The 22,912-nt window shown below is 48.3% G+C and overlaps 1 protein-coding gene across 1 annotated transcript in view; it reads right to left on the bottom strand.

The window, feature by feature from the left end:
* LOC119973297 (1-phosphatidylinositol 4,5-bisphosphate phosphodiesterase zeta-1-like) overlaps nt 1–22,912 on the bottom strand; it is an 88,548-nt gene that overhangs the window by 17,422 nt on the left and 48,214 nt on the right. The window contains exons 7-9 of the mRNA XM_038811106.1: nt 13,215–13,397; nt 2,758–2,914; nt 1,973–2,089 (exon numbers count right to left, since the gene is read on the bottom strand). Coding sequence (XP_038667034.1) covers nt 1,973–2,089; nt 2,758–2,914; nt 13,215–13,397 — 457 coding nt within the window. The remainder of the gene's footprint in view (nt 1–1,972; nt 2,090–2,757; nt 2,915–13,214; nt 13,398–22,912) is intronic.

The raw sequence follows: 22,912 nt of genomic DNA, 5'->3' as shown, positions 1-22,912 counted from the left end.
CTTTAGCTACACGGTAAGCTATCATGTAAGAGGCTAATTGTACTTTGTCGTTCAATGTAACATTTCTGCTGAGGACTTAAGCCGCGATTTAAATTCTCATTGCATCCTTGAAAAAAATCAAGAGGTTTATCCTTGAACGCGCCGTGCTTAGTCTTCAAATGCCTTTGAAGTTTTGAGGGTTTTAAACTTTCATTTGCCAGCACTTCCCTGCATATAACGCACATGGGCCTTGCATCCTGATTTGCATTGGCACAATTAATAAATCCATACAAAATAAATCATCTTTATACTGCTTTGTGCCTGATTTCAGTTTCTTCTTAATGGGCTGTTCACCAGAGGCCCTGGAGCTCACACCAACACTGCGTTGTCCAGTTGTGGATTCTCCTGAGCCACTCACTCCAGCAGGTTTAGTTGTGAGATCCTGGCCTGTTTGTGTCTCTGGTCCTCTCTTCCTTATAACAAAACGATCCATTTTAAATTTTACTGTCCTGATGCTTGTTTGCTGCTAACAAAATGGAGGAATCGCAATCACTCCCAAAGCACGTGATGTCGACGTTCAGGGGGCGTGACCTGCCCTCTGCCTCCCTTTAGGCAGGAAGATTAGATAGATTAGGTAAAAAAACTCTTCTGTGTCTCTGCAGCAGCCGGTTTTTAATAATGCCGGCTGCAACTGGCCTTCAAAATGGCCGCAAACATATTTTTAAAAATCAGCCGCATTGCGGATGCACACCCCCACCCAAATTTTCATTCAGGTGAAACTGAGTTATGAAGGCAGTCTGGAGAAAGTAGGGCTTTTCAGCCTGGACATATAGTGCGAGGGATCTTTTACATGCTCCTTAGAGGATAGATAGGTTCTCAGTTTAACCTTCCTTCCTTTCACTTTCAGCTTTTCCCATGTTACATAGGATCGCCACAATGGTCGATTACTCTTTACATAGTGGATGGTTTCACAGCCAAATGTCAGGACCTCAGTTTAACATTTCATTTTGAAAACAGGTTCTCTGGCAATGCAGCACTGCTTCAGTTCTGCACTAGAGTGTTGATCTAGATTTGCGCTCAATTCTGAGGTAGGACTTGAACCTATGACCTTCTGGCCAGAAACAAGACTGCTACCCAAGATTGAGCCGAGGCTGAATATTAAGACAGTTAAAGCTCTAAGAGAAACTTTGTACCCCATTCAAGTTGAGGATAACAATTTAGCCCAGGAAAAGCTCTCATTTTGTTTCCATATTTCTCATTTATTCTTTGCTGTGCTTTTTTCTTGTCCCGTGAAAGTTTAACAATTTCTGTGGCCATTAATGTGGACTAGTGATGCAATTTGGAGGCATTCGTTTGAGGTTTGACTTCTTCATTCCAAAACATTCAATCACCTTGCTTGGCCAAAGCAACTTAACCCATAATATAGACATTCCACTTGTTCCTCAGACAGCAGATGATAAGGAAATGGACCAGAAGCACCCAGTTAATGACATACTGTTAAATCATTCTACCCAGTAGCAATGACTAGGTTCCAATGGGCTAATAAAGATTTGAAAGTAGTCCAGTCAAGTATGCAGCTGTTGGAAATGTATTTAGAGCTAGCTCTCATCCCGATTGCTGGGTGAAGGAGATGTTGTTCAGGTAAGTGTTCATTTTTGCCAACATTAAAAAAAAAACTTCAAAGCAAATGAAGTACTTTTTTATAACTTTAGGAAGACCAGATGTAAGTTCATAAAGTAATAGCCAACTAATTGGTTCATGTATGGCCCATAACAGTGAAGGCTGTGGAGTTTGAGCCGTTAAGTATGTTCGAGGCTGGGATTATGGGTACGAGGCAGAAAAGTGGAGTTGAGGATTTTCATATCAGCTCAGTCATGATCACATTCAATGAGGGAACAGTCTCAAAGGGCTGAGTGGCATACTTGATGCGTTGAGGTCTTATGATCTAAATATGGAGTCACATTACATATGAGGAGAAGAAGGTGAAACTTACCCATTTGGCAGCCAACATTCCAGAATTCATGAGGTTTGTAATTGGAAAAGTTTCTTCTGGCACCTGCAGAGTAGGTCCTTGAAAGGAATTTTGAATTATGTACTGCAAATTCGGAAGCTGGAATAAAGGATATTTTAAGTTAGTGAAAATAAATATTGTAAAAGCACAATTCAGTATTCACAAATAAATGCATTACTTTCCTTCATATTTGAGGATTTTTTTCTCGTGTTTTTATTCCTTTCTGGCCTTCCCGCCATAAATCATATAATTGAATGGACACATAAGCAACCTACACCCAGGCCAATTGCAGTTCTGTGGGGCAAATGCTGAATGATAAGGAATAAACTAGGCTGACAGACCCACCATTAACCCCAATACTGCCCCTGACCGACATACACAGGCCTATAAAAGGCTGCAAACTCAACAGATGCAGCACTTCTCTAGCTTGGCACTCCATTAACACACTTCTATATACACAATACTCTCCCCGAGTTCCCAATTAGCTTATTGGATATTTTCAAATATGTGCAGCTTCAGAGAAGAAACCTATTATCATACTTTGGCCCACGGTGAGATTAATTACAATGACAGCTGACTCAACAACTACATTACTGTAATGGCTCTGCACCACTCTGATATAAAGGGAAAAATCCAGTAAATCGCAGCTGGTGCTCAAATAATATCAAAGGCAAATTGAAAGTTTTTTTAAAAAGTGTGCTCTTATTTTAATCATTCAGAAGAAATTTCTGGAGAACTGAAAATCTCTGCATTTAATATACACTTACCAGATTGTTTTACTAACTTCATCGCTCCATGTTCAGAAAATGTATTGCTTTCGTAAAATAGCTGATGGTACAATGAATGTCTGAAATCTTTGAAATCCACTGACTTTGTGAATACAATAACATTTGAGAATTCCAAGGCGAGTCGCACCATAGTTTTCTGCAAAATGCAAAAGATAATGCCACAGCAAGACAAAATGGTTACTGTCACTTGGTAGTAAAGAATATTACTGAAAATAGAGAGACAAGTTACTGAAGTTTTTCGTCTTACACTGATCAAGACAAATGTAAGAATGCCAAATTTCAAGTGATCTTAACAAGTTTTACTGCAGTTAAAAAGTGGTGCTAATTGATTTGCAAGTCAAATCTGATCAGCTAAGATGTTGCCATGGAGAAAACAATGTTATTTGGTTCCCCATTTCTTGTTCCCTGGCAACATTTCAACCAGTTGACTTACCTGCCAATCAGCAGCCTTTTCCTGCAGTACAAATTGTTGCGATGGTTTGAAATTTGGCATTCTGTGTTTGTTCTGATGAGTGCACGATGAAAAGCTTCAGCATCATGTCTCTCTTTTCAGAAATATAAAAAATGGTTAGGACGGGAAAATAAAACCGTGGGAGTATCTGGGGATGAAATTGAGATGGGTTGTAATCGTGAGTAAAGCTTTCCAAACACGATGATAACAGTTCATTTGTTCAATGTTCCAGCTATTAAGTAGTCTTTGCACTTTTATCTACTGCAGCCATTCTGAGGTGCAATAAAGGCATCATTTGGCATTTAATGAAAAGATTCATCAAGTACTGTTGATATTCTGCAAGACTGGGAACAGGCAGATATAATGGTCAGGATTCTCCATAGCACGATGCTGAAATCAGGAACACGAACGGGCGGAGAGTGGCTTCCAATGCCAGAATCGGGGCAGGCACTGGTTTGATGCCGGTTCATGGTTCTCTACCCCCTCTGAATTGGCATCATCGGGATACGTGCCGCTCGCAGCCGTAACACCACTGGCATGTCATCACCAGCCCACCCGCTATACCCCACCTCTGATGGACCAAGTTCCCAATGAGGCGGGCCAATTGTAGTCCCAGTGGTCGGGAACCCAGTGTCCTGGCTGCTGACAGTGTCCAGCGCCGCCATACTCGTCCGAGATCCATGCCGCTGCCTGGAGGGCTTCTGCTAGGGCTGGGGGGTGTGGTGGGGAGTGGCCAGGGTGTGGGCTGTGGGGTCGGGGTGGGCGGGTATGCGTTCCAGCACGGTCAGCGCTATGTTTCCTGGCGTGGCCGGTGGGATCGGAGGCATGCGCGGCTACAACTTGTCAGCACTGCACATGCGCGGCCTGGGACCCCGCGATTCTATGGCCATTCTCCACACAATCTGGGGGTGTCCCACGCAGCGCCGTGCTAGCCCCTCACCAGTACCGGAATCAGTGAGGGAGTCGTGCCAATTTTTCCAACATGGAACACCACGGATTCTCCGTTTGCGCTGGCATTTAGCCTCAGAAACGGAGAATCCTGCCCAATAGTTTTCTTTCAAACAGTATAACGAATGATCCACACACTGACAAGTTAACCATTAATTGTAGGTAAAATATTGAAAGAGAGTATGTACCACAGAGCAATAACAGTGAGGAGTCAGCATGATTTAGGAAAGCAGGGATCACAAGAGAAATACCAATAAAGAAAATCATTCTAATCTACTGAGAAAGATCCTACAGTCCCTCATCATTGTAAACATGGCATCTTAAAAGATTCACAAAATAGGTGCAACCAAATAGAAAACCCTGAGCTGAGGATCCCATTGTTTGACCTCTAATGAGGCTTGTGTCTCTCACCCCTCATGGCGCATTACCACCACTGATTTTGCAACAGGTAGGCTCCTCCCTCCACACACCCCCACGCCCACTGAAAACTTTCACTGTCAGTACATGGGAATGTAAAATATGCCCGATAGTTCCTCGTCTTTCATTGGCTGAAACCAAGTTTCCATCAAGGCAGCAACATCGTGGCCCAGATCTTTCAGCCTGTGGGCAATTCCCCTGCTCCCGGGGGCCCTCTTTAAAAGAGGAGACTTTTGTCCATTTCAACTTGCTTACCAGTAATTACCCAGGAAATGTTAGTCAAACCCCTGGCCAACTATACAACTGACCTCGCAATCACTCACGTTGACCCCCCCCCCCCCAAACCCACCACCGACTCCACGCTCGAGCCCCTCGACTAAGCCTCCTGACCTCCCAACTACCCTCTACCCCTACTCCCCCCCTGATCCCAGACACTCTCCGAACCTGACCTGACCCCAAACAGACTCACTTGCTCTGACCATCCAACTACCCATGACACCCCCCCAACTCTCCGCAAGTCTAACCCAAATACCTCCCCAACCCCAATTCCCACATGACCTGACCTGACCAGACCCAATCCGCCGACTCACTCACTATTTGCAACCCTACCACCTATCACTTGCTATCCTGTCACACCTACCCACCTAGCACCTTATCCAGTTGCAACCCTGCCCCTTACCCACACTCGCCTTCACATACTTGCCTTTCCGACCCTGCCCCATACCTAGATTTTTTTCTATAGCTTTGTAAAGAAACTGGGACATTTAAACTCTTTCAGGAGGAGCTGGGACTGGAAGTTCCAGCCAGAAATACAGAGTTCCAGTCTGCCGGAGAAAGTAGAAAGGGAATGGCAATCCGATGGTGATTACCAATCTTTGGACGATTCTGGCCCACATCCTTCCATTCTAAATCAATATGTCGAGTTGCCCAACTTGATCTCTAATGCTTCGCACAGTTGTGAAAAGCAATGTTCCTGGCTTATTCATAATCCACAATACATTTCCCTGTTTTTACTGGTCTTTAACATAAACCCGGAGCTGTTCTCTTTCTTTCCTGAGGTTTGTCTCTCCAACATACTTGAACTAGTCTCAGAGTTCCGGTAAAGTAGGCAGAGAGATTCTTTCAGATATGGTTCTCTTTTGCTGCATGGGAAGTTCTGAATAAAATTGCACAAGAAAGACTTGTAATCAAACTAAAATTAAACAAATAGACAAGGAAATCAAGGGGTAAGCTTTTAATTTGATACTAAGCGGGTAAACGAGGATGCCAATGAGAGACTTAAGGCATGATGTTAAACCCGCCTCCCTATCAGGAGCGGGGTAGGAATGTCAGGAATGTCTTTAACATGGCGGTCGGATACTTCCTACTCTGTTGCCATGTTGCCTGGGGCTGGTTTAGCACAGTGGGCTAAATAGCTGACTTTCAATGCAGACCAAGGCCAGCAGAGTGGGTTCAATTCCCGTACCGGCCTCCCCGAACAGGCGCCGGAATGTGGCGACTAGGGACTTTTCACAGTAACTTCATTGAAGCCTACTCATGACAATAAGCTATTATTATTATTATGTTTGAAAACGCTGTCCCTTAACTATTTAAGCAACAAGCTCCCATGCTGTCATTTGGTCTCATCGTGAATTTGACAGCCAATCTGTGGTGATGATGCCCAGAGCCTGAGCCACCAGTGACAGCTGGCAGGGAGGGAGCAGGATTGTGGTCAGAAGAGGCCCAGGCAAACTGCATTTTCCTTTTTACAAAGGTTTGCTTTTAATTGTAAAAACGTTACTATTTTTAAACTTTAAGAAATTGAGTCCATGATGGAACTATTGTGTCGGATTTATGAAAAAGCGTGATAGGCAGAACCTCACCAGATGTGCAGAGGCAGCTTTGGAGGCAGGAGGGATGGGAATTTGTGAAAGTTGTGTTACATCATCACAGGCGTGTAGCCAATTATTCACACTTATGTGCTCAGTTGGGAGCAGAATGGACACACCTCTGGAATCTTCCTGATAATGGATGGGTCCCCCGCTGAAGCTGAAGGAGGGAGAGTCAGTGAGGCCTACTTTAATTCCACCCCTTCCCCAGTCAAAGCTGTCTGTGGCTGCCAGATACTCTCCCTCTCTTTCAGTTGTGCCACACTTATTTTCACCAAGTTTCTGATTTTTCACAAGATGACCTCACACTGTTTCCTTCCTACATCTGCAGCACCTCTCCCAGTACCTCTCCAGGCAGGGCTGTCAGCCCCCCCCCCCCCCCCCCCCCCCCATAGCTTCGGGTGCTCCAATTAGCCCCCATGCAAGCCCACACACCATCATTAATTCAAGGGGGGTTCCAGAAGCGACCTGTTCATTGGATACCTCAAGGACTACTGCCCCAGTTGGCAAGATACGGACACCAGTGGGGTCAGGATCCACGTGTGATTTTGTTTTCATTTACAGGATGTGGGTGTTGCTGGTTAGGCCAGCATTTATTGTCCGTCCCTAGTTGCCCTTCAGAAAGTGGCACAGAGCTGCCTTCTTGAACCGCTGCAGTCCCTAGAGTGTAGGTACACCCACAGTGCTGTTAGGGAGGGAGTTCCAAGATTTTGTCCCAGCGACAGTGAAGGAACAGCGATATATTTCCAAGTCAGGGTGCTGAGTGACTTGGAGGGGAACCTCCAGGTGGTGGGGTTCCCAAGTATCTGCTGCTCTTGTCCTTCTAGATAGTAGTGGTTGTGGGTTTTGAAGGTGCAGTCGAAGGAACCTTGGTGAGATACTGTAGAGCACCTTGTAGATGATACACATGGCGACCACAGTACGTCACTGCTGGAGGGTTTGAATGTTTGTGGAAGGAGGAGCAATCAAGCGGGCTGCTTTATCCTGCATGAAGTCGAGCTTCTTGAGTGTTGTTGGAGCTGCACTCACTCATCCAGGCAAGTGGGGAGTATTCCATTACACTCCTGCCTTGTAGATGGTAATTCCCAAGATATCTACCTGATAAGTGATTTCCTTCTTTTTGCTTTGACATTTTGTCATCCAGGGTTGCTTTTTCCTTCTACAAGCCAGATGCTTATTTAACATTGCAGATGTTAGATGCCTGCAACCTTCTTGTTTGTCCTTCCATGAGTCTGTCTACTCCTTTTGCACCACTCACCAGGCACCCCTGCCAGCCACCATGTTTAGTTGATCCGGGTTCTGGAACACCCTTCTCATTAGTACAAGCACTTTGGCTTTGGATTGTGGCAGTTGAGCCCTATAATTTATGTTCTCCATAAAAAAGGGACAAATTGAAAACTTTTTACAAAGTATTCACTCCAAGCATGGTAGTGCAGTGGGGCACATTAATGCTAATTGGCTTGCTGTGCACATTGAACCAAACTGCAATACCTCAAAAGATCAACTATGAACCTGAAGGTTTTGAAATATTTTAGAAAATAGACGAGTTGTCTGAAGTGATCTTCCAATTCATTAAATTACTGTTTCAGTCCCACTGCATTGCATCAATATATCATAAAACATGTCATAGTATTCAAAGCACTAAGTGTACTCTTGGCCATGCTTAGAATAATAGGGCTTATTGTTTTGTAGCTTTTAGGGATGCATGAAAACAAACACGGTGACATTGAATAATTAAATATATGGGCACCAACTAAAGCAAATATATTTCAGCAAGACAAAGCAAGTAATTGTCTTTGATTGAAAGCCTTTGTCTGTAGGCAATTCCTCATACCACTCAGTTCACCTAATCGTTTTATGCTTATTTGCTGGATACATCATGTACGATGTCTCATAGGGAAAAATGACACAGTAATATAAATTACAAAGGAATGTAGTAAGGAGAATAAATGTCCGTGAGGAGGTGTAATCTTTCCTTCAAACTGAAAACTGAAGATAAGCAAGCATTTTAGTAACTTCTGAAAATAATGGAGGCGCTTGTATTTCCTCAAATATAGAAAGTTAAGGGATTATCGAATTGTGATGTTTAAGATGATTAAATGTTTCATCGTGCTAAAAAGAAATTATTTCCTCTGGTGGGGTAATCGAGAACACAAGGCATTCAGGATGATGTCAGGATGTACCACTTCACACAATCTGGATTACTCTTTCTCAAAAAAGCTGTTGAACATATGAACATGCCAATTCGGAGGAGGAGTAGGCCCCTTGAGCCTGCTCCATCATTTGATAACATCACGGTTTCTCAAATTGTGGCTTCATCTCTACTTTCCTGTCAACCTCTATGCCCTTTGACTCCCTTCTCAATCAAGAATCAATATAGGCCAAGCTTGAAAATATTTAATAAAAATAATTTCTCATCTCCATCATAAATAGGGGCAGGATTCTCTAATATTGGGGCTATGTCCCCATGCCAGCGTGAAAATTGGCGCCAACAACTCTGGCGCCAACGGCCCCCGAAAGTGAGGAATTCTCACCTTTCTAGGGGGCTAGGTTGGCGCCGGAGTGGTGCACGCAGCTCCAGCCGGCGAGGAACGGCCCGCCCAAGTCCATGCATGTGCAGAACGGCTGCCGTATTTCCATGCATCCATGGGGGTTCCCTTCTCCACGCCAGCCCCAGGTCAATATGGCGGAGCCCTACGGGGGCCCGCCGCCGAGTAAAGTAGACCCCCACAGAACCAGCCCACCCGCCGATCGGTAGGCCCCGATCGTGGGCGAGGCCACCGTGGGGGCCCCGGATTCCCCTCATTTTTAGACTATGCCCCGAGTTCTAGTCTCTCCCACAAGAGTCAGGTTTCCTCAGGATTTTTATGTTTCAATAAGATCACCTCTCATTCTTCTAAGCGCCAATGAAAACAGACCCAGCCTGTCCAGCCTTTCCTTGTAAGATAACCCCTTCATCCCAGAAATGGGACCAAGTGAACATTTTCAGAACTGTTTCCAAAGTAATTATATCATTTTTTAAGTAAGGGGACCAAAACTCTACACCATACTTCAGATGTGGGCTGGGATTATCTGGTCGCTCCAATAGCAGCAGTGGAAATTCCCACAAAAATTCAATCGATGTTTTGCTGGTTTTCCAGCCCGCCCGCGATGAGTCCCATGGAAAATCCCAGCCGTGGTCTCACCAACCTCCTGCCCAACTGCCGACATCCCAGTTGTTGGGGGGTGGGGTTAACTGAGAATTTAAAAACTGGGATTGATCAATGTTTGGTAGGTATTAAGTTAGGATTTAAGTTGAGTTACAGATCAGCCATCAAATTGAATAGTGCAGCAGGCTAGACTCCAGGGGCTATGTGATGACGGTACTCCCATCGTGCTGCTTGGGCAGGGAGTTTGAGAATTTTGATCCAGTGGTACCAGAGGAACGATGATATATGTCAAAGCTAGGATGCTGTCTGAACTTGCGGGCAAGTTCTTTTCTCCCTCAATGTACCTGAACAAGCACCAGAGTATGGCTACTAGAGGATTTTCACAGCAACATCATTGCAGTGTTAATGTAAGCCTTCTTGTGACAATAAAGAATATTATGTTGTGAGGTTGTACTTATCTTTCCAGGGTGGTGAAGGTTTGTGTGTTGGGCCAGACTTTTGCTACAGAGGAGTTGTTAGTTCGACCTGGGAAATTTCCCGACTTGGCAGACTCATCTTGGTTGGTCCAGAGAGGTTGTCATGAGATAGACTCGGAAGCCCATTCAAATGTTTAAATCACAAGTGGTTAATCTCTTATAAAAATAAACAAATATTTATTCACCCCCTACATCAAGAACAGCTGATCCTTTAAAACTCTTTAAGCTGTCAATCAAACTGTGAACTCAGAATCCCTTGCTGCAATAATCGTACACATTGAAACTCAAACTTGCATAATGACATAGCAATTCTACACCAACTGGTCAGTTAATCAAATCAACCCACCAGAATTTAGTTTTTAACCATCACTTACGACAGCCATTTTTTTTCTTCAGTTTAAAGAGATTCAGAAAACTTCAGATCATGACAGTTAAGCAGACTTTATCCACCATCAAGACAGATTATGTCCACTCCATGAATTTGTGATTCCCAAACTGTGGGTTAAGGACCTTTCAACCAAAATGGTATTTGCTTGAATACAGCACTAAGTTCAAATATTCTGCTGAGTTCAGATTACCTTCCTCTGTGAATCATACCTTGCTCCCCATCCCCTACTTGCAAAATAGAGTTGTCAGAAATGGGGGTGAGATGTGTTCATCCGGTCAACGGAATCTTCTTGGCTCTGTGAAAGTCCCACCAGTTGTTAAAGAAGCCTTGGCAAGTTGCTGCCATGCATCATGTAGAGAGTAAAGTCTTTAACAGAGTGAGAGACATAGGACAGGCACACACAAAGTAGAGAAAATTAAAGTATTTAAGAAAGCCAATCTGTAAGCAGAAAATATTGGCGAAAGGATTTAACCTGTTTTTTTTTGTATCTCTTAGATGCTGCTTAACCTGCTGTGCATTTCTAGGATTTGAAGGGTTTATTTTTGCTGATATTGGGCTGGTCAAAATCCTCTAAACCAATCTCATTCATTGGAATTCCACTGGACCATAATGGAACCTCATTGCTGAATTTCATTGCTACAGCATGCAAAGCATTGCGCTAATCACATTCTGCACTTATGAAACATAACAGAAGGAAAATTGGTCTTCAGCAATCACCCTAAATGGGTGATAGTGAATTGCAGCTCGTTTTACACAACATTCCCGTTTGCTTTTCCGAAGACCAATTGCATCTCCAATGTCAGCAATTTGCGCGAAAGGCCCTTGGAAATTGCTCCAGAATAAATTTGCACATGACAATGGTTTGCTGTCATTTGAGTCTGGCTTTAAATTAAAAGAAAAGAATACATTTGCATTTCTTTGCCTGTAATGCCATTCATAAAATCATTGAATCACCCAACACAAAAGGAAACCATTTGGGCCATTGAGTCTCTGTCAGTTCTTTGAAACAGCGATGCAATTAGTCCCACTCCCATGCTCTTTCCATATTGCTGTGAAACCTTTTCCTCATTCCAAATGTTTCTCCAATTTCCTTTTTGAAAATTACTCCTGAATCCATTTCCGCCACCCTTTCTCAAGCAGTGCATCATTCCCAATCACAAGAACTCACTGTAAATAAATCATTTTCCTTATCTTCCCTCTATGCATTTAGCAAACCGGGAATAGGCATATTAAAACCTCTTCTAAAACAGTAATTTGCTACAATTAAAGCACTTAGTGCTTATGGTCTAACATATGGAAGCAATCGTGTAAGAAAAAGGAAACCTGCAGTTATATAATCTGTTGTCATTTCCTCAGGCTATCTCGAAGTGCATTAATGGATGAGTTTTGGAATATAGTCACTTGTAATACAGATAAAAGAGACAGCCTTCGTGGCCACAGAAAGATACCAAAATAGGAAATAGATTAAAAATCAGCTTTTAGTGTTGCAGGATAAATATTGACTTAGGATATTGGAATAATTCCCTGCTGCCATTATGATTTCTCGTGTCAACGTGAGCAGACACACACGGTCACCATTTATCATCCAGACGATCTTCCGGCCCTGCTGACTGCGCATCCCCGCCATGGGTTTCCCAGCAGCATGGGATGGATTCATTGGGAAATCCCATTAACAGCAGGACCAGAAGATCCCCTCACTGGCCAATGGTCGACCGCTCAGAAACACACTGCAGGGAGGTCAGAGAATCTCACCCCACAACTCCAATAGTGTGGCACTCCCTCTGTACTTCACTCAACAGTAGCCAGTTGATGCACTCAAGTCATTAGCAGGACTCAAAGCCATAACTTTGAGTAATAAATTGGAATCTATTCTATTGAGACCATGGGCACAATCGTATGGCCTTGTCATGCCCGACTCGGTGACACGAAGACGCCAGTAAAACTCGCGAGAGTCTACGGTACGGAATGACTCACAAGATCTCATTTGGAGGGATCCAGATTTGCATATACTGCTCTCTTGAATATGTCTACGCCAGAGTATCCCAAGGCGCAGGATCGAATGGCCCACCTGGGAGACCTTGCCATGGCGCCATTTAGCACTGGTTTCCACAAACATGAACCAGGTGTAACCAAACCCGGGGGTGGGGGGTTCGCCCAGGCGGACAGAGGTCCCCGAGTGGGCACGTTCTGGGCAAGGTGGTGCTCTGGCAACCCGATGCCACCTGGGCACCTTGGCACTGTCACTCTGGCAGTGCCAGAGTACCCAGGTGGCACTGCTAGCCTTACAGGTGCACTTCCAGGGTGCCAAGCTGGTAGTGCCAATGTGCCTGGATGCCAGTTTGCCAGGGACGAGGCTTGAGGTGCCCTGCCCTTATGAGGTTGGGTGAGGGGGAAGCTTGTGGACCCCGAATCAGTAAGTTGAGGAGTGGGCGGGAGGGAGGGGGTCCAGAGGTAGATGTGGGGGGTCCAGAGATTGGGGCGATCAGAGCAGAATTTTAAAATGGCACCCTGCTCTCTTCTTGCATTGACGAGCTAAGTGCAGTCTCGGCGGGGCATTCCTCACCCCCCAAGTTTAATAGCGGGGTCATTTCCAGCAGTGCCGGCATCGAGACACACCCGCTAAATGAGCTCAAAACAGGACTCTGTTTCTTTTACATTAAATCGCGCTCCAGGTCTCAAATATCGGGGTCAGTATAGTATGTGCAAGTTGGACTAGTTACACTCCACTATGAGCTTTACCTTCTTCATCCTGAATGCTCGTATCCCCGTTGGTACCACACTCTTCACTTCAGATTCTGCCTCAGGATCATATCCACCACTGTTCTCTCCAGCCTCCCCATCCACAAGTTGCCACATTCCTGGGACAGAATAACTGAACTTTCGAATATTCTTGCACCTGATCAATATCTTGTATTTTAACTCCTGCAAAAGGAAAAGGCCACATGAATTGAAAAAGGAAATAAGTGTAACAAACAAATTGGTCAAAACAACCTTTTCTTCCTGTGCTGCATCATGAGTGAAGATACTGCTTCCATTATTTTAGCAGGCCATTTGATGCCAGTTTCATTAAGGCCATAATGATATTTACACGGTGCGGAAGACAATTGCCCTGTGTTTTGGAAAACAGGGTTCCCTCTGTTCTCTGGCCAGGCTAAGCTGCACATTCAAATTATGTTAAATTGGAACAAACATTATTAGCGTCGGTACAAAACTCTTCAAAGTTCCACTATGTTGACTGCTGCCAGTGCAGAGGAGACGTTTATTTTCCGTGAATGGGTGCCGCTACTCGTTGAGTCACTATAAAAGTTAGGGCATTGTTATGTTTCAGTGTAGGTGGGCTGAAATACATTTACATTGACTATACAGGCAGCACGGTAGCATTGCGGATAGCACAATTGCTTCACAGCTCCAGGGTCCCAGGTTCGATTCCGACTTGGGTCAATGTCTGTGCGGAGTCTGCACATCCTCCCTGTGCCTGCGTGGGTTTCCTCCAGGTGCTCCGGTTTCCTCCCACAGTCCAAAGATATGCAGGTTAGGTGGATTGGCCATGCTAAATTGTCCTTAATGTCCAAAATTTCCCTTAGTGTTGGGTGGGGTTACTGGGTTATGGGGATAGGGTGGAGGTGTGGACCTTGGGTGGGGTGGTCTTTCAGTGCAGACTCAATGGGCCGAATGGCCTCCTTCTGCACTGTAAATTCTAAGTCTAAAACAGACCATTTAGCCCAACCAGTCCGTGCCAGCGTTTACTTATACTCCATTTGAACTTCCCCCCACCTTTTCCTCATCTCAGCCTACCACTATAACCCTCTATTCCCATCTCCTGCATATGCTTGTCTAGCTTCCCTTTAAATGTGTCGATACCACTTGTGCCTGCAGTATCGAGATCCACATTCTTATCACTCTCTGGGTAAGGAAATTTCTTCTCACTCTCTGGGTAAGGACATTTCTTCTCAATTCCCGATTGGATTCTTGGTGACTGTCTTCTATTGATGGCCTTGGGTTATCCTGTTCCTCACATGAGGAAACACTCTCTCTATCAAATTCTTTCAGAATTTTAATAATTTAGGTTATTTCGCAGTAGTCATTTTAAAACAGATATGAAACCCAGCCTGTCAATCCTTTCCTGATTAATGTCCGCAAGCTGCGGCCTTTGATGCTCTTGAAAGATGTTCTCTGCAGGGCCTGGAGTCGGAGGACCCAGGCCAACATACCAGTACCACAGGCGTCACTGTGCCACCCAGTTTTCCCACTGCCCTTGAGATGTGCTGATGTCAGGAGGGGAGATTCGGAAGAAATATAGACTCCTTGGTGGCAGGCCCCGGGGTTGGCCTTCAGCGCTTTCTCCTACCCTGCAATGCCTGGAGGGCTCTGGGGACTCCATGGGACGGAGGGAGAGCTGGTGTGAGTTCCAGTGGCCTCTGAGTCATTTGGCTCTGCCAGTCCTGGAGACTTCCCAATGTCTGCACAGTGGCATCGATGCCCTCAGTGATGCTCCTTAGTGACTGGGCCAGTCTTGGCAATGCCTCGGCAATGTCCACCTACCTCTGAGACATGATGTTGAGGCCCTCAGCCATGGTCACAGACTGAGCCATGTCTTGGGCGCCACCACTCAAGGCGCTGATGTCAGGCTCATGTCTTTCCACTGCGGTTGCCACCCTAGCCGTGTTGGCCTCGGTGCCACCCATTGCCCAAAGCCTTCAGAACCCTCCGTTCGGCTATGCAGTCGCTGGAATGTCACTGAATGTCACGGCTGTGTCCTGTCAGCTGCATCTGCTCTGGGATAACCTTGCCCAAAGGCTCGGTTTTGGTGTCCTGGGATCCAGCAGACCTGGGCAGCACGGTAGCATGGTGGTTAGCATAAATGCTTCACAGCTCCAGGATCCCAGGTTCGATTCCCGGCTGGGTCACTGTCTGTGTGGAGTCTGCACGTCCTCCCCGTGTGTGCGTGGGTTTCCTCCGGGTGCTCCGGTTTCCTCCCACAGTCCATAGATGTGCGGGTTAGGTGGATTGGCCATGCAAAATTGCCCTTAGTGTCCTAAAAAATAAGGTTAATGGGGGGGTTACTGGTATAGGGTGGATACGTTGGCTTGAGTAGGGTGATCATTGCTCGGCACAACATCGAGGGCCGAAGGGCCTGTTCTGTGCTGTACTGTTCTAAGTTCTAAGACCTCCCCCTGCTGAGTTCGCCGGATGTTCCTGCCTCCACCTGATGTGCATCAGCAACAGTACGCTGCTCAGCAGATTGTGCCCCAGAAGCCTGTCCACTGATGTTGCCCACTGAGGTGTGTGTCTCTGCGCTGGTGGAAGGCGGGAGTGATGCCTCACCGGTGGTTTCCTCGGAGCTCTCCCCCGAGCTGGTCTCTTAGTGGCAGGGGGTGCAAATGACTCCAGATGGCCAAGCATCATCAGATCCTGTGAGGCAATGGACATGTGGTCAGTCAGAAGGAGGAATCATTTTGTCTGACATGAACAACTCACTTGACATAGGTCATCTGGGTGAAGGGACAGTGGATCCTCACCTCTGTAGCACAGGCCGACCTCGTTTTTGGTGACTTCTCTCTCCTCAGTCAATCCCATGATCTCCAGGGCCCATTTCTCACAGGGGGTGTGGACTCGGATATCTGGCACCCCTCCCCATGCCGCCAGCCAGTCTTGGCCCTTTCCCGCTTACTATGGGCTATCTTCTCCTGCCGGGACAAAGAGAGGGCATTGTGCGCCGCATGCTTGATGGGTCAGGGCGTCTATAGCAGGTGCCATGTCTGGGCACCTCATCTGGACATGAAGGGGTTGTGCTGATGGGTGCCAGAAGGTTCTGAGGAACAAACACAAAGATGGGGTGTGGGGGAGGGTACGAGGTGTTAGTCAGTGATTTGTGGGGTGGGGGGGGACGTTTGGGAACTTGAGGGGTGGCAGGCGGAATGGATGCCAGCAGAGAGGTGGTAACTTGCCCTTCGAAGCTTGGTAAAGGTCGTTGGTCTTCTTCTGGCGTTGGATGGCGGTCGTCCTGGTCCTCCTGCCCACACTGACAGCCGCTGCCGTTGCCACTGCCTCCCAGGCAGCATATTGCTGACCCTGCTGCTGCTCCTCCGACGCCCTCTGGGAAAAGGATGCCCTGCCTTTCATTCACAGCGTCGTGAAGCCAGGTCGGCAGCGCCATAGCGAGGAGCAGGTCTGCACGCTGCCATGCTTGTGTGTTCACTGGAAGCGAGTCGTGGGGAAGATTTTAAGATCGACTTAGCGGCGAGAAGCTGAGGTGCAAGTCAGGCAAATCAGACTGCGAGACAGCCAGTAATATTGAGAATCCCATGGGGCTCATTATTGGCATGAAATGCTGTTGAATGCGGGCCGCGATCTTGCTAACGTGGTGTCAAGAAACACCCCGTCAAACGCACCCAAAATGACACTCTGAAATGTTTCTGTTGAATCGCACCCTGCATTTGCTTATATTAAGGTGTGAGCTGGTGGAGAAGGACATATAATAACATAATCAGAGGGCCATTTAAAGAGATATTAGGACAAGTGACCAAAAGCTTGGTAAAAATATATAGATTTGAAGGAGCATCTGATGGGCTACTCCACACAGGTGAAATTGTGGCCATCAAACACGAAGGCCTGAAAACTGGGGGTGCTGAAGAATTGGGAGGCCCTGGCTAAAAATAAGTTGAAGTATTTTAACTGCCAATTTCACCTGCCATTCTGCCTACAGACATCTGCAATTGCTTTGCATTACCCTTGCTCATCTCTATGTAATTTTACAGGTACTCAGGGGCCTATGTGACATTTCTTGTAGACGCGATGCTTGTGTTTATACAAAGTGTCATCTGAGGTGCCAATATTGTGGGTCAGGGTTGTCGCCAAATGCTGTACAGAACCTCACCCTTTTATCATGGTCTCCTGGCATTGAGCCACTGCTTGCTGCATCTCGGGCAAGGGGTGATGGGAGTGGTTAGGGGGTGGCACGGGTGGTTGCTCACGAGTTGCCTCCAACAAGGCAACTGGTGTGTGTACAGTGAGGATATAGAAGAGAGAGTTTAATTGGAGAAGTGTTGCCTGAAGGGGTGAAGAGTGCGCTGGTGTGTGTGTGTGTCCAAGGTGATGTGTTAGGCAGGTTGGTTCGACGTTGACTGCAACTGGATGCAGGGAAGCTGCAAACAAACGTCTGACACCGGAGATGATCCAACACGGTTTTATTTAACTATGAACTGCTGTACATGTTCAGCTGTGGGTTGACACTCTACTAATCCTACTGATGACCTTACTGGCTCGACCAGACTTACTAGCTACCACATGGCAGTAGTGCCCACTAACTTGTGCACTCTGACTGTCTCAGTATCTGGGTCCCGAGAGAGCAGGAGTCTTAATGCCCTGTGGGCTTTATAGTGGTGGTGTCCTGTCTGGTGATTGGTTGTTCTGTGTTGTGTGTTCATTGGTCATCCTGTGTGTCAATCACTGCCTGCCTGCATCACATTATATGACATAAGGGAGAGGTGTGACGTATCTTGCCTTGTCTGCCCTACACAGCATGTAAATCTTCTTTCAGTGTTGTCCCGAGGTTGAATTGGCAATCAGTGCCAGTCCCATTCTGCATCCAGCTCCAGAAGTCTGTTCATCCTACCTTCCAATGTCTTGGAGGTCCGAACAGCTGAAGTTGTGCCTTTCTTAGTGACTTACTGCCATAGCCCTACTACCCGCCTATGCATTGATGAGGCTAAAACATTGTGGGCCGGATTCGCCATTTCTGAGTCTAAGTGTTGACGCCAACGGAGAATCCGTGGACCCTCACATCAGAAATTTGACGCTACACCTGAATCAATTCTGCTACCGGTGAGAGACGAGCACCGGCGGCACGAGAAACACCTTCGAAACACATGAAAAATGGTGCAGGAATCACCGGGTTCATAATGGATACCCGCAGGGCTGACAAGCTGCCGCCGCGCTTAAGCAATACACCCCCCCCCAAACACACATACACACACACACACACACACACACACTGATCAGGGCTGAAAAGATGGAACAGGTTGTGCTGAAGTGCCAAACAGCTGATGGGTCAGCTGGGGCCAGAGGTCACCAGTGCCCCGGGGGGGGGGGGGGGGGGGGGGGGGTCACCTATACAACCCAAGGCACTAGGTTTAAAAAGCGGGCTGTCAACGTCATGCACAGCCGCATGGCTGCCTTGCCAGCTGCGGTAATGGTGTTGCGTACCCGTCCACCCCACCTCCTGGCCACGCCCCACTACCCCCCCCCCCCCCCCCCCCCCCCCCCCAGCCCTGGTGGAAGCCCCTGGCCAGCAGCACGGCTGTTGGTAAAAATATGCTGGTGCTGGATCCTGTCCGTACGCCTTCTCTCTCTCAGCAGCCACCATGCCAAATTCACGATTTGTGAGAGCACACGTGAACCGCGCCGTCGGGAACTCGGCCCATCGAAAGCGGAGAATCGCGGGTGGGCAACTACATGTGGTGTGCTTCGCATTGACGCTGTTTTTAAGGGGCCGGAGCATCATGATTCGACGTCAAACCGGTACCTGTCGCGATTTCGGCGTCGGGAGCAATTCTCCGTCCGATCGCACGCCCCGATTTTGCCGTCAGCTATGTTTTGGCCCTGTATGTTTCAAGAAGCAGTTGGATATAGCACTTATGGCAAAGTGAATCTAGGATATGGGGGGAAAGTGGGATTAGGCTACTGAGTTGGATGATCGGCCATGATCATAATGAATGACAGAGCAGCCTCCTCCCGCGCCTGTTTTCTATGTTTCTATCTGAATAGTCACAATTCTGTCCAAGTGTAATAAAACGATCATGAAGATATGCAGGGAAATAATTTGAAAGAGAAATACTCTTGACTTATCTGCATTTAGAAGGTTGCAAAGAAATCTCCTGCCTGTTCAGCTGCCCACATCAGATTTATACCATTTTCACACCAATGCAGGCGAATGCATCAATGTAAATGAGCATATACTCAAAAAACATCAATGTTGTCCCCTCTGGAGAACAATGGTGTTTGTTGTTTTTCCTGATTCAACAGCAGTCTTAGTCACATTGTAGAAATTCTTGGCCATAGATCATTGAAACTATTTTAGTGATTGCATTACATGTCCAGAATCCATATCGAAAGACTGGGATTAGACAGAGCCAGAATCCACACAAAGTAAATGGTGAAATTGAGAGCTTTAAATAAATGTTTTATGGTGCTGACAATGCTTTATTGGTTCCCAGTGAAGATGTACAACTAGATAGCCATTTAATTATCCTGGTACAAACAACTCTTACATACGCCATGTATTATCTTCAATACATTCCTGTGCCATTTTTCCAAACAGCTAATGTGTAAATTGATAACTAATTTAAGAACTTCATATTTCACAAGATATGCTCAGATGAATACTGGAATACTGTCACCATCTTCCAAACATAGTACTTAGATTTGTCTTTTGCGTACAGTGTTGTGGGCTTCACCAGCTCCTCCATTTAACTGGTTCTAGCTATTAATCTTCATTAGAAAAGAGATGGGGCGGGATTCCCCATGAATCGGCGCGATGGCCCGAACCCGGCGCCAAAAATGGCACAAATCACTCTGGCGTCGGGCCCCCCGAAACGTCACGAAATCTCCAGCCGGGAATGGGCTAGTAGCGGCGTGACGCCATTCGCGACAGCATCACACGTCATGGACGCGCGTGCCGTCATTGATGCCGGGCGGCGTCACTGCACAAAAGACGCCCTCCCCCCCAGAGACCCGGCAAAATGGCCGCGCAGCGCTGTGAGACCCCCACTGCCTGCCCCCCTTTCCTCCTTCCCCCATATCCCCCTTACCCCTTCCCCCATATCCCCCTTTCCCCATATTCTACCTTCCCCCATATCCCCATATCCCAGTTCCCCCATATCCCTCTTCCCCCATTCTCTCTTCCTCCATATCCCCCTGCCCCCCTATCCCCCTTCCCCCATATTCCCTTTCCCCCATATTCCCCTTCCCCCAGAACATTCAGGGACGACCACGAGCCAGGGACAGACCCGGAGCACCAAGCAGACGCCGCCCACATCTAGTGCAAGTGCTGCAACGCCGGCTGGCCACACCCAGCGATGGGGGGTGCAGGCACAGCTACAGGCCCCTGTCGCAGCTGGCCCAGGACACTGACACACAGGACACCGACACACAGGACACCGACACACATGACCCTAACACACAGGACCCTAACACACAGGACCCTAACACACAGGACACCGACGCCCAGCACACTGACGTAAACGACACCCACACAGGGGACGGATGGACAGGAATCACCACTCCAGGGGACGGCGGACTTTGGGTCGGATGAGGAGCATGCCATTATGCCACAGCTATCTCCTACACCCTCCACCATCGCAGAGACACTCACTTTGGTTTGGTCACTTCAGCGATGAGGCATCTGGGACACTAACTGGTCACACAACACAGCCGTCCCGGTACAGCAGGTGGAGGCAGGGGCAGCCGAGGGGCCGGACAGTCGGAAGGCAGCCCGGCGCAGGCAACCATCTGCTGCCCAGGCGGGTCCTGGGTTCCTGGCGTTACCACACCCACCCACAGACCCGATGCAGGCAAGGACCAAGGGACAACCAAAGGGGGTGACGGCCGGCATGAGGCAGCTGCAGACGAAGGTGGAGGGGTCCACCTGCGTGCAGGAGCAGGGAGTGGTGCCGGTCATGCGTGCCACCCAGGCTGACACCGCACGGGTAGCGTCCGCGGTGTCAATGGCTGGCAATGGGTGTGACGGTGTCAGACATGGATCGCAGTATGCAAGATGTGGGGCTTTCCGTGCAGGCACCGTCCCTGGCCCAGGACATGGCTGCCCTCTCACAGGAAGCCATGAGCCAGAGCCAGCAGCAATGCCGTGGCCCAGTCTCAGCAGGCAATGGCCGAGTCTCTGCAGGCAGTGGCCCAGTCTCAGCAGGCTATGGCCCAGTCTCTGCAGGCAATGGCCCAGTCTCAGCAGTCCATCACTGAGGGCATCGGCGCCATTGCCCATGTGCTGGCCGGCTTTGCCCAGACACAGACAGGGATGGCCAACTCCCTGAGCTCCATGGCTGTAAACTTGCAGAGCCTTGTTGATATCAGAGCGGGCCTCCAGGACTGGCAGCGCCAGGTGTCGGGGGGGGGGGGGGGGGGGGGGGGCATCGGATGCTCGTTCCATTCGCAGCCCGACCCATGTAGAGGCCCGGGGGCCATCGGGCACCCCGAGGGGAGGTCCCGGAACACCGTGACACCTCGGACTCCCCCCGCTTCCGTCCCAGGTGCATCGGGTGGGTAAAGGGCAGGACAGGCTGGCAGCTCGCCATCGCCGGGCCGCCCCAGGAAATGGCCGCCAAAGGGGTCCCTAGTCACCGGGCAGGAATCACAGGAGTCCACCTCCAGTTCTGCTGTACCATCTGGTGAACCACCTAGGCGTAGTCAAAGGGCCCGTAAGGCCAAATAATTAGACACTGAGTAAGTTGGCACGGGTGTAGGGCACAGATTAGTTCTGGGGCTAGGGCACGTGTATGAACTGTTTGTTATTAAAATCACTTTCACACCTACAGAAGCTGCCTTTGTGCTCTGTCCGATGCGTGCAGGGGTGTGTTGTGAGGTGAGCGGCACTATGTGTGAGGAGTGATAGAATGTTGGCCTCAGGTGAGTGTGCCACCCCCCTTCCCCCGGGTCGCCCCCGCCATCCCCCCGGGTAGAGGACGGGACCGCACGCTGCAGTGTCACGGCCGCATGCAGGGACGGTCCTGGTGGAGGGTGGTACTGTGGTCATAGGTCAGACATTGTCCAACAATATAGTGCCCAGAGCTCATCGCAGAGCGGGTCGTCATCATCCTCCATGGTCTGCAATAGACACGCTTCCACCGGTGACCGTGTGAGCCCAGCCCGTTGTGCCGCAGGTGGATGTGCAATGGAGGGGTGGTGTGCATGCGGGTGGGGTGAGGGTGGTTGGTGGTGGGTGGGTGGGGTGAGGGTGGTAGGCTGGTGCCCATACTAGGCGATTCCCAGCCCCCCTAGCCCGTGAACCGGGCGGCTATCAGCCTGTCCCGTGCCCCTGGCCCACCCGGTAATGGTGGGCAGCCACCCGTCCATGTCCAGCATCCCTCAAACATGGTGTGGATGGAAGATTTCACCAATACGGATGAGTCATGTACGCTGCCCGGGTACTGGGCGCAGATGTGCAGGATTCTCATCCGGTGGTCGTAGACCACCTGCACATTCATAGAATAGGTCCCCTTCCTCTTGGTGAACATGGCCCTGTTATCCGCAGGTAGCCGCACGGCGATGTGCATCCCATCGATCGCCCCCTGGACCATGGGCATCCTGGCCATGGCAGAGAAGCCCGCTGCCCGGGCATCCTGGCTAGCCCGGTCCAAGGGGAACTGGATGTAATGGTCCGCATTGGCATACAGGGCGTCCGTCACTGCACAGATGCACCGGTG

The sequence above is a fragment of the Scyliorhinus canicula genome, chromosome 11 (assembly GCF_902713615.1).
Source record: "Scyliorhinus canicula chromosome 11, sScyCan1.1, whole genome shotgun sequence".
NCBI lineage: Eukaryota > Metazoa > Chordata > Chondrichthyes > Carcharhiniformes > Scyliorhinidae > Scyliorhinus > Scyliorhinus canicula.
The sequence above is the reverse complement of the archived record's forward strand: the minus strand, read 5'-3'. Positions and strand labels throughout refer to the sequence as shown.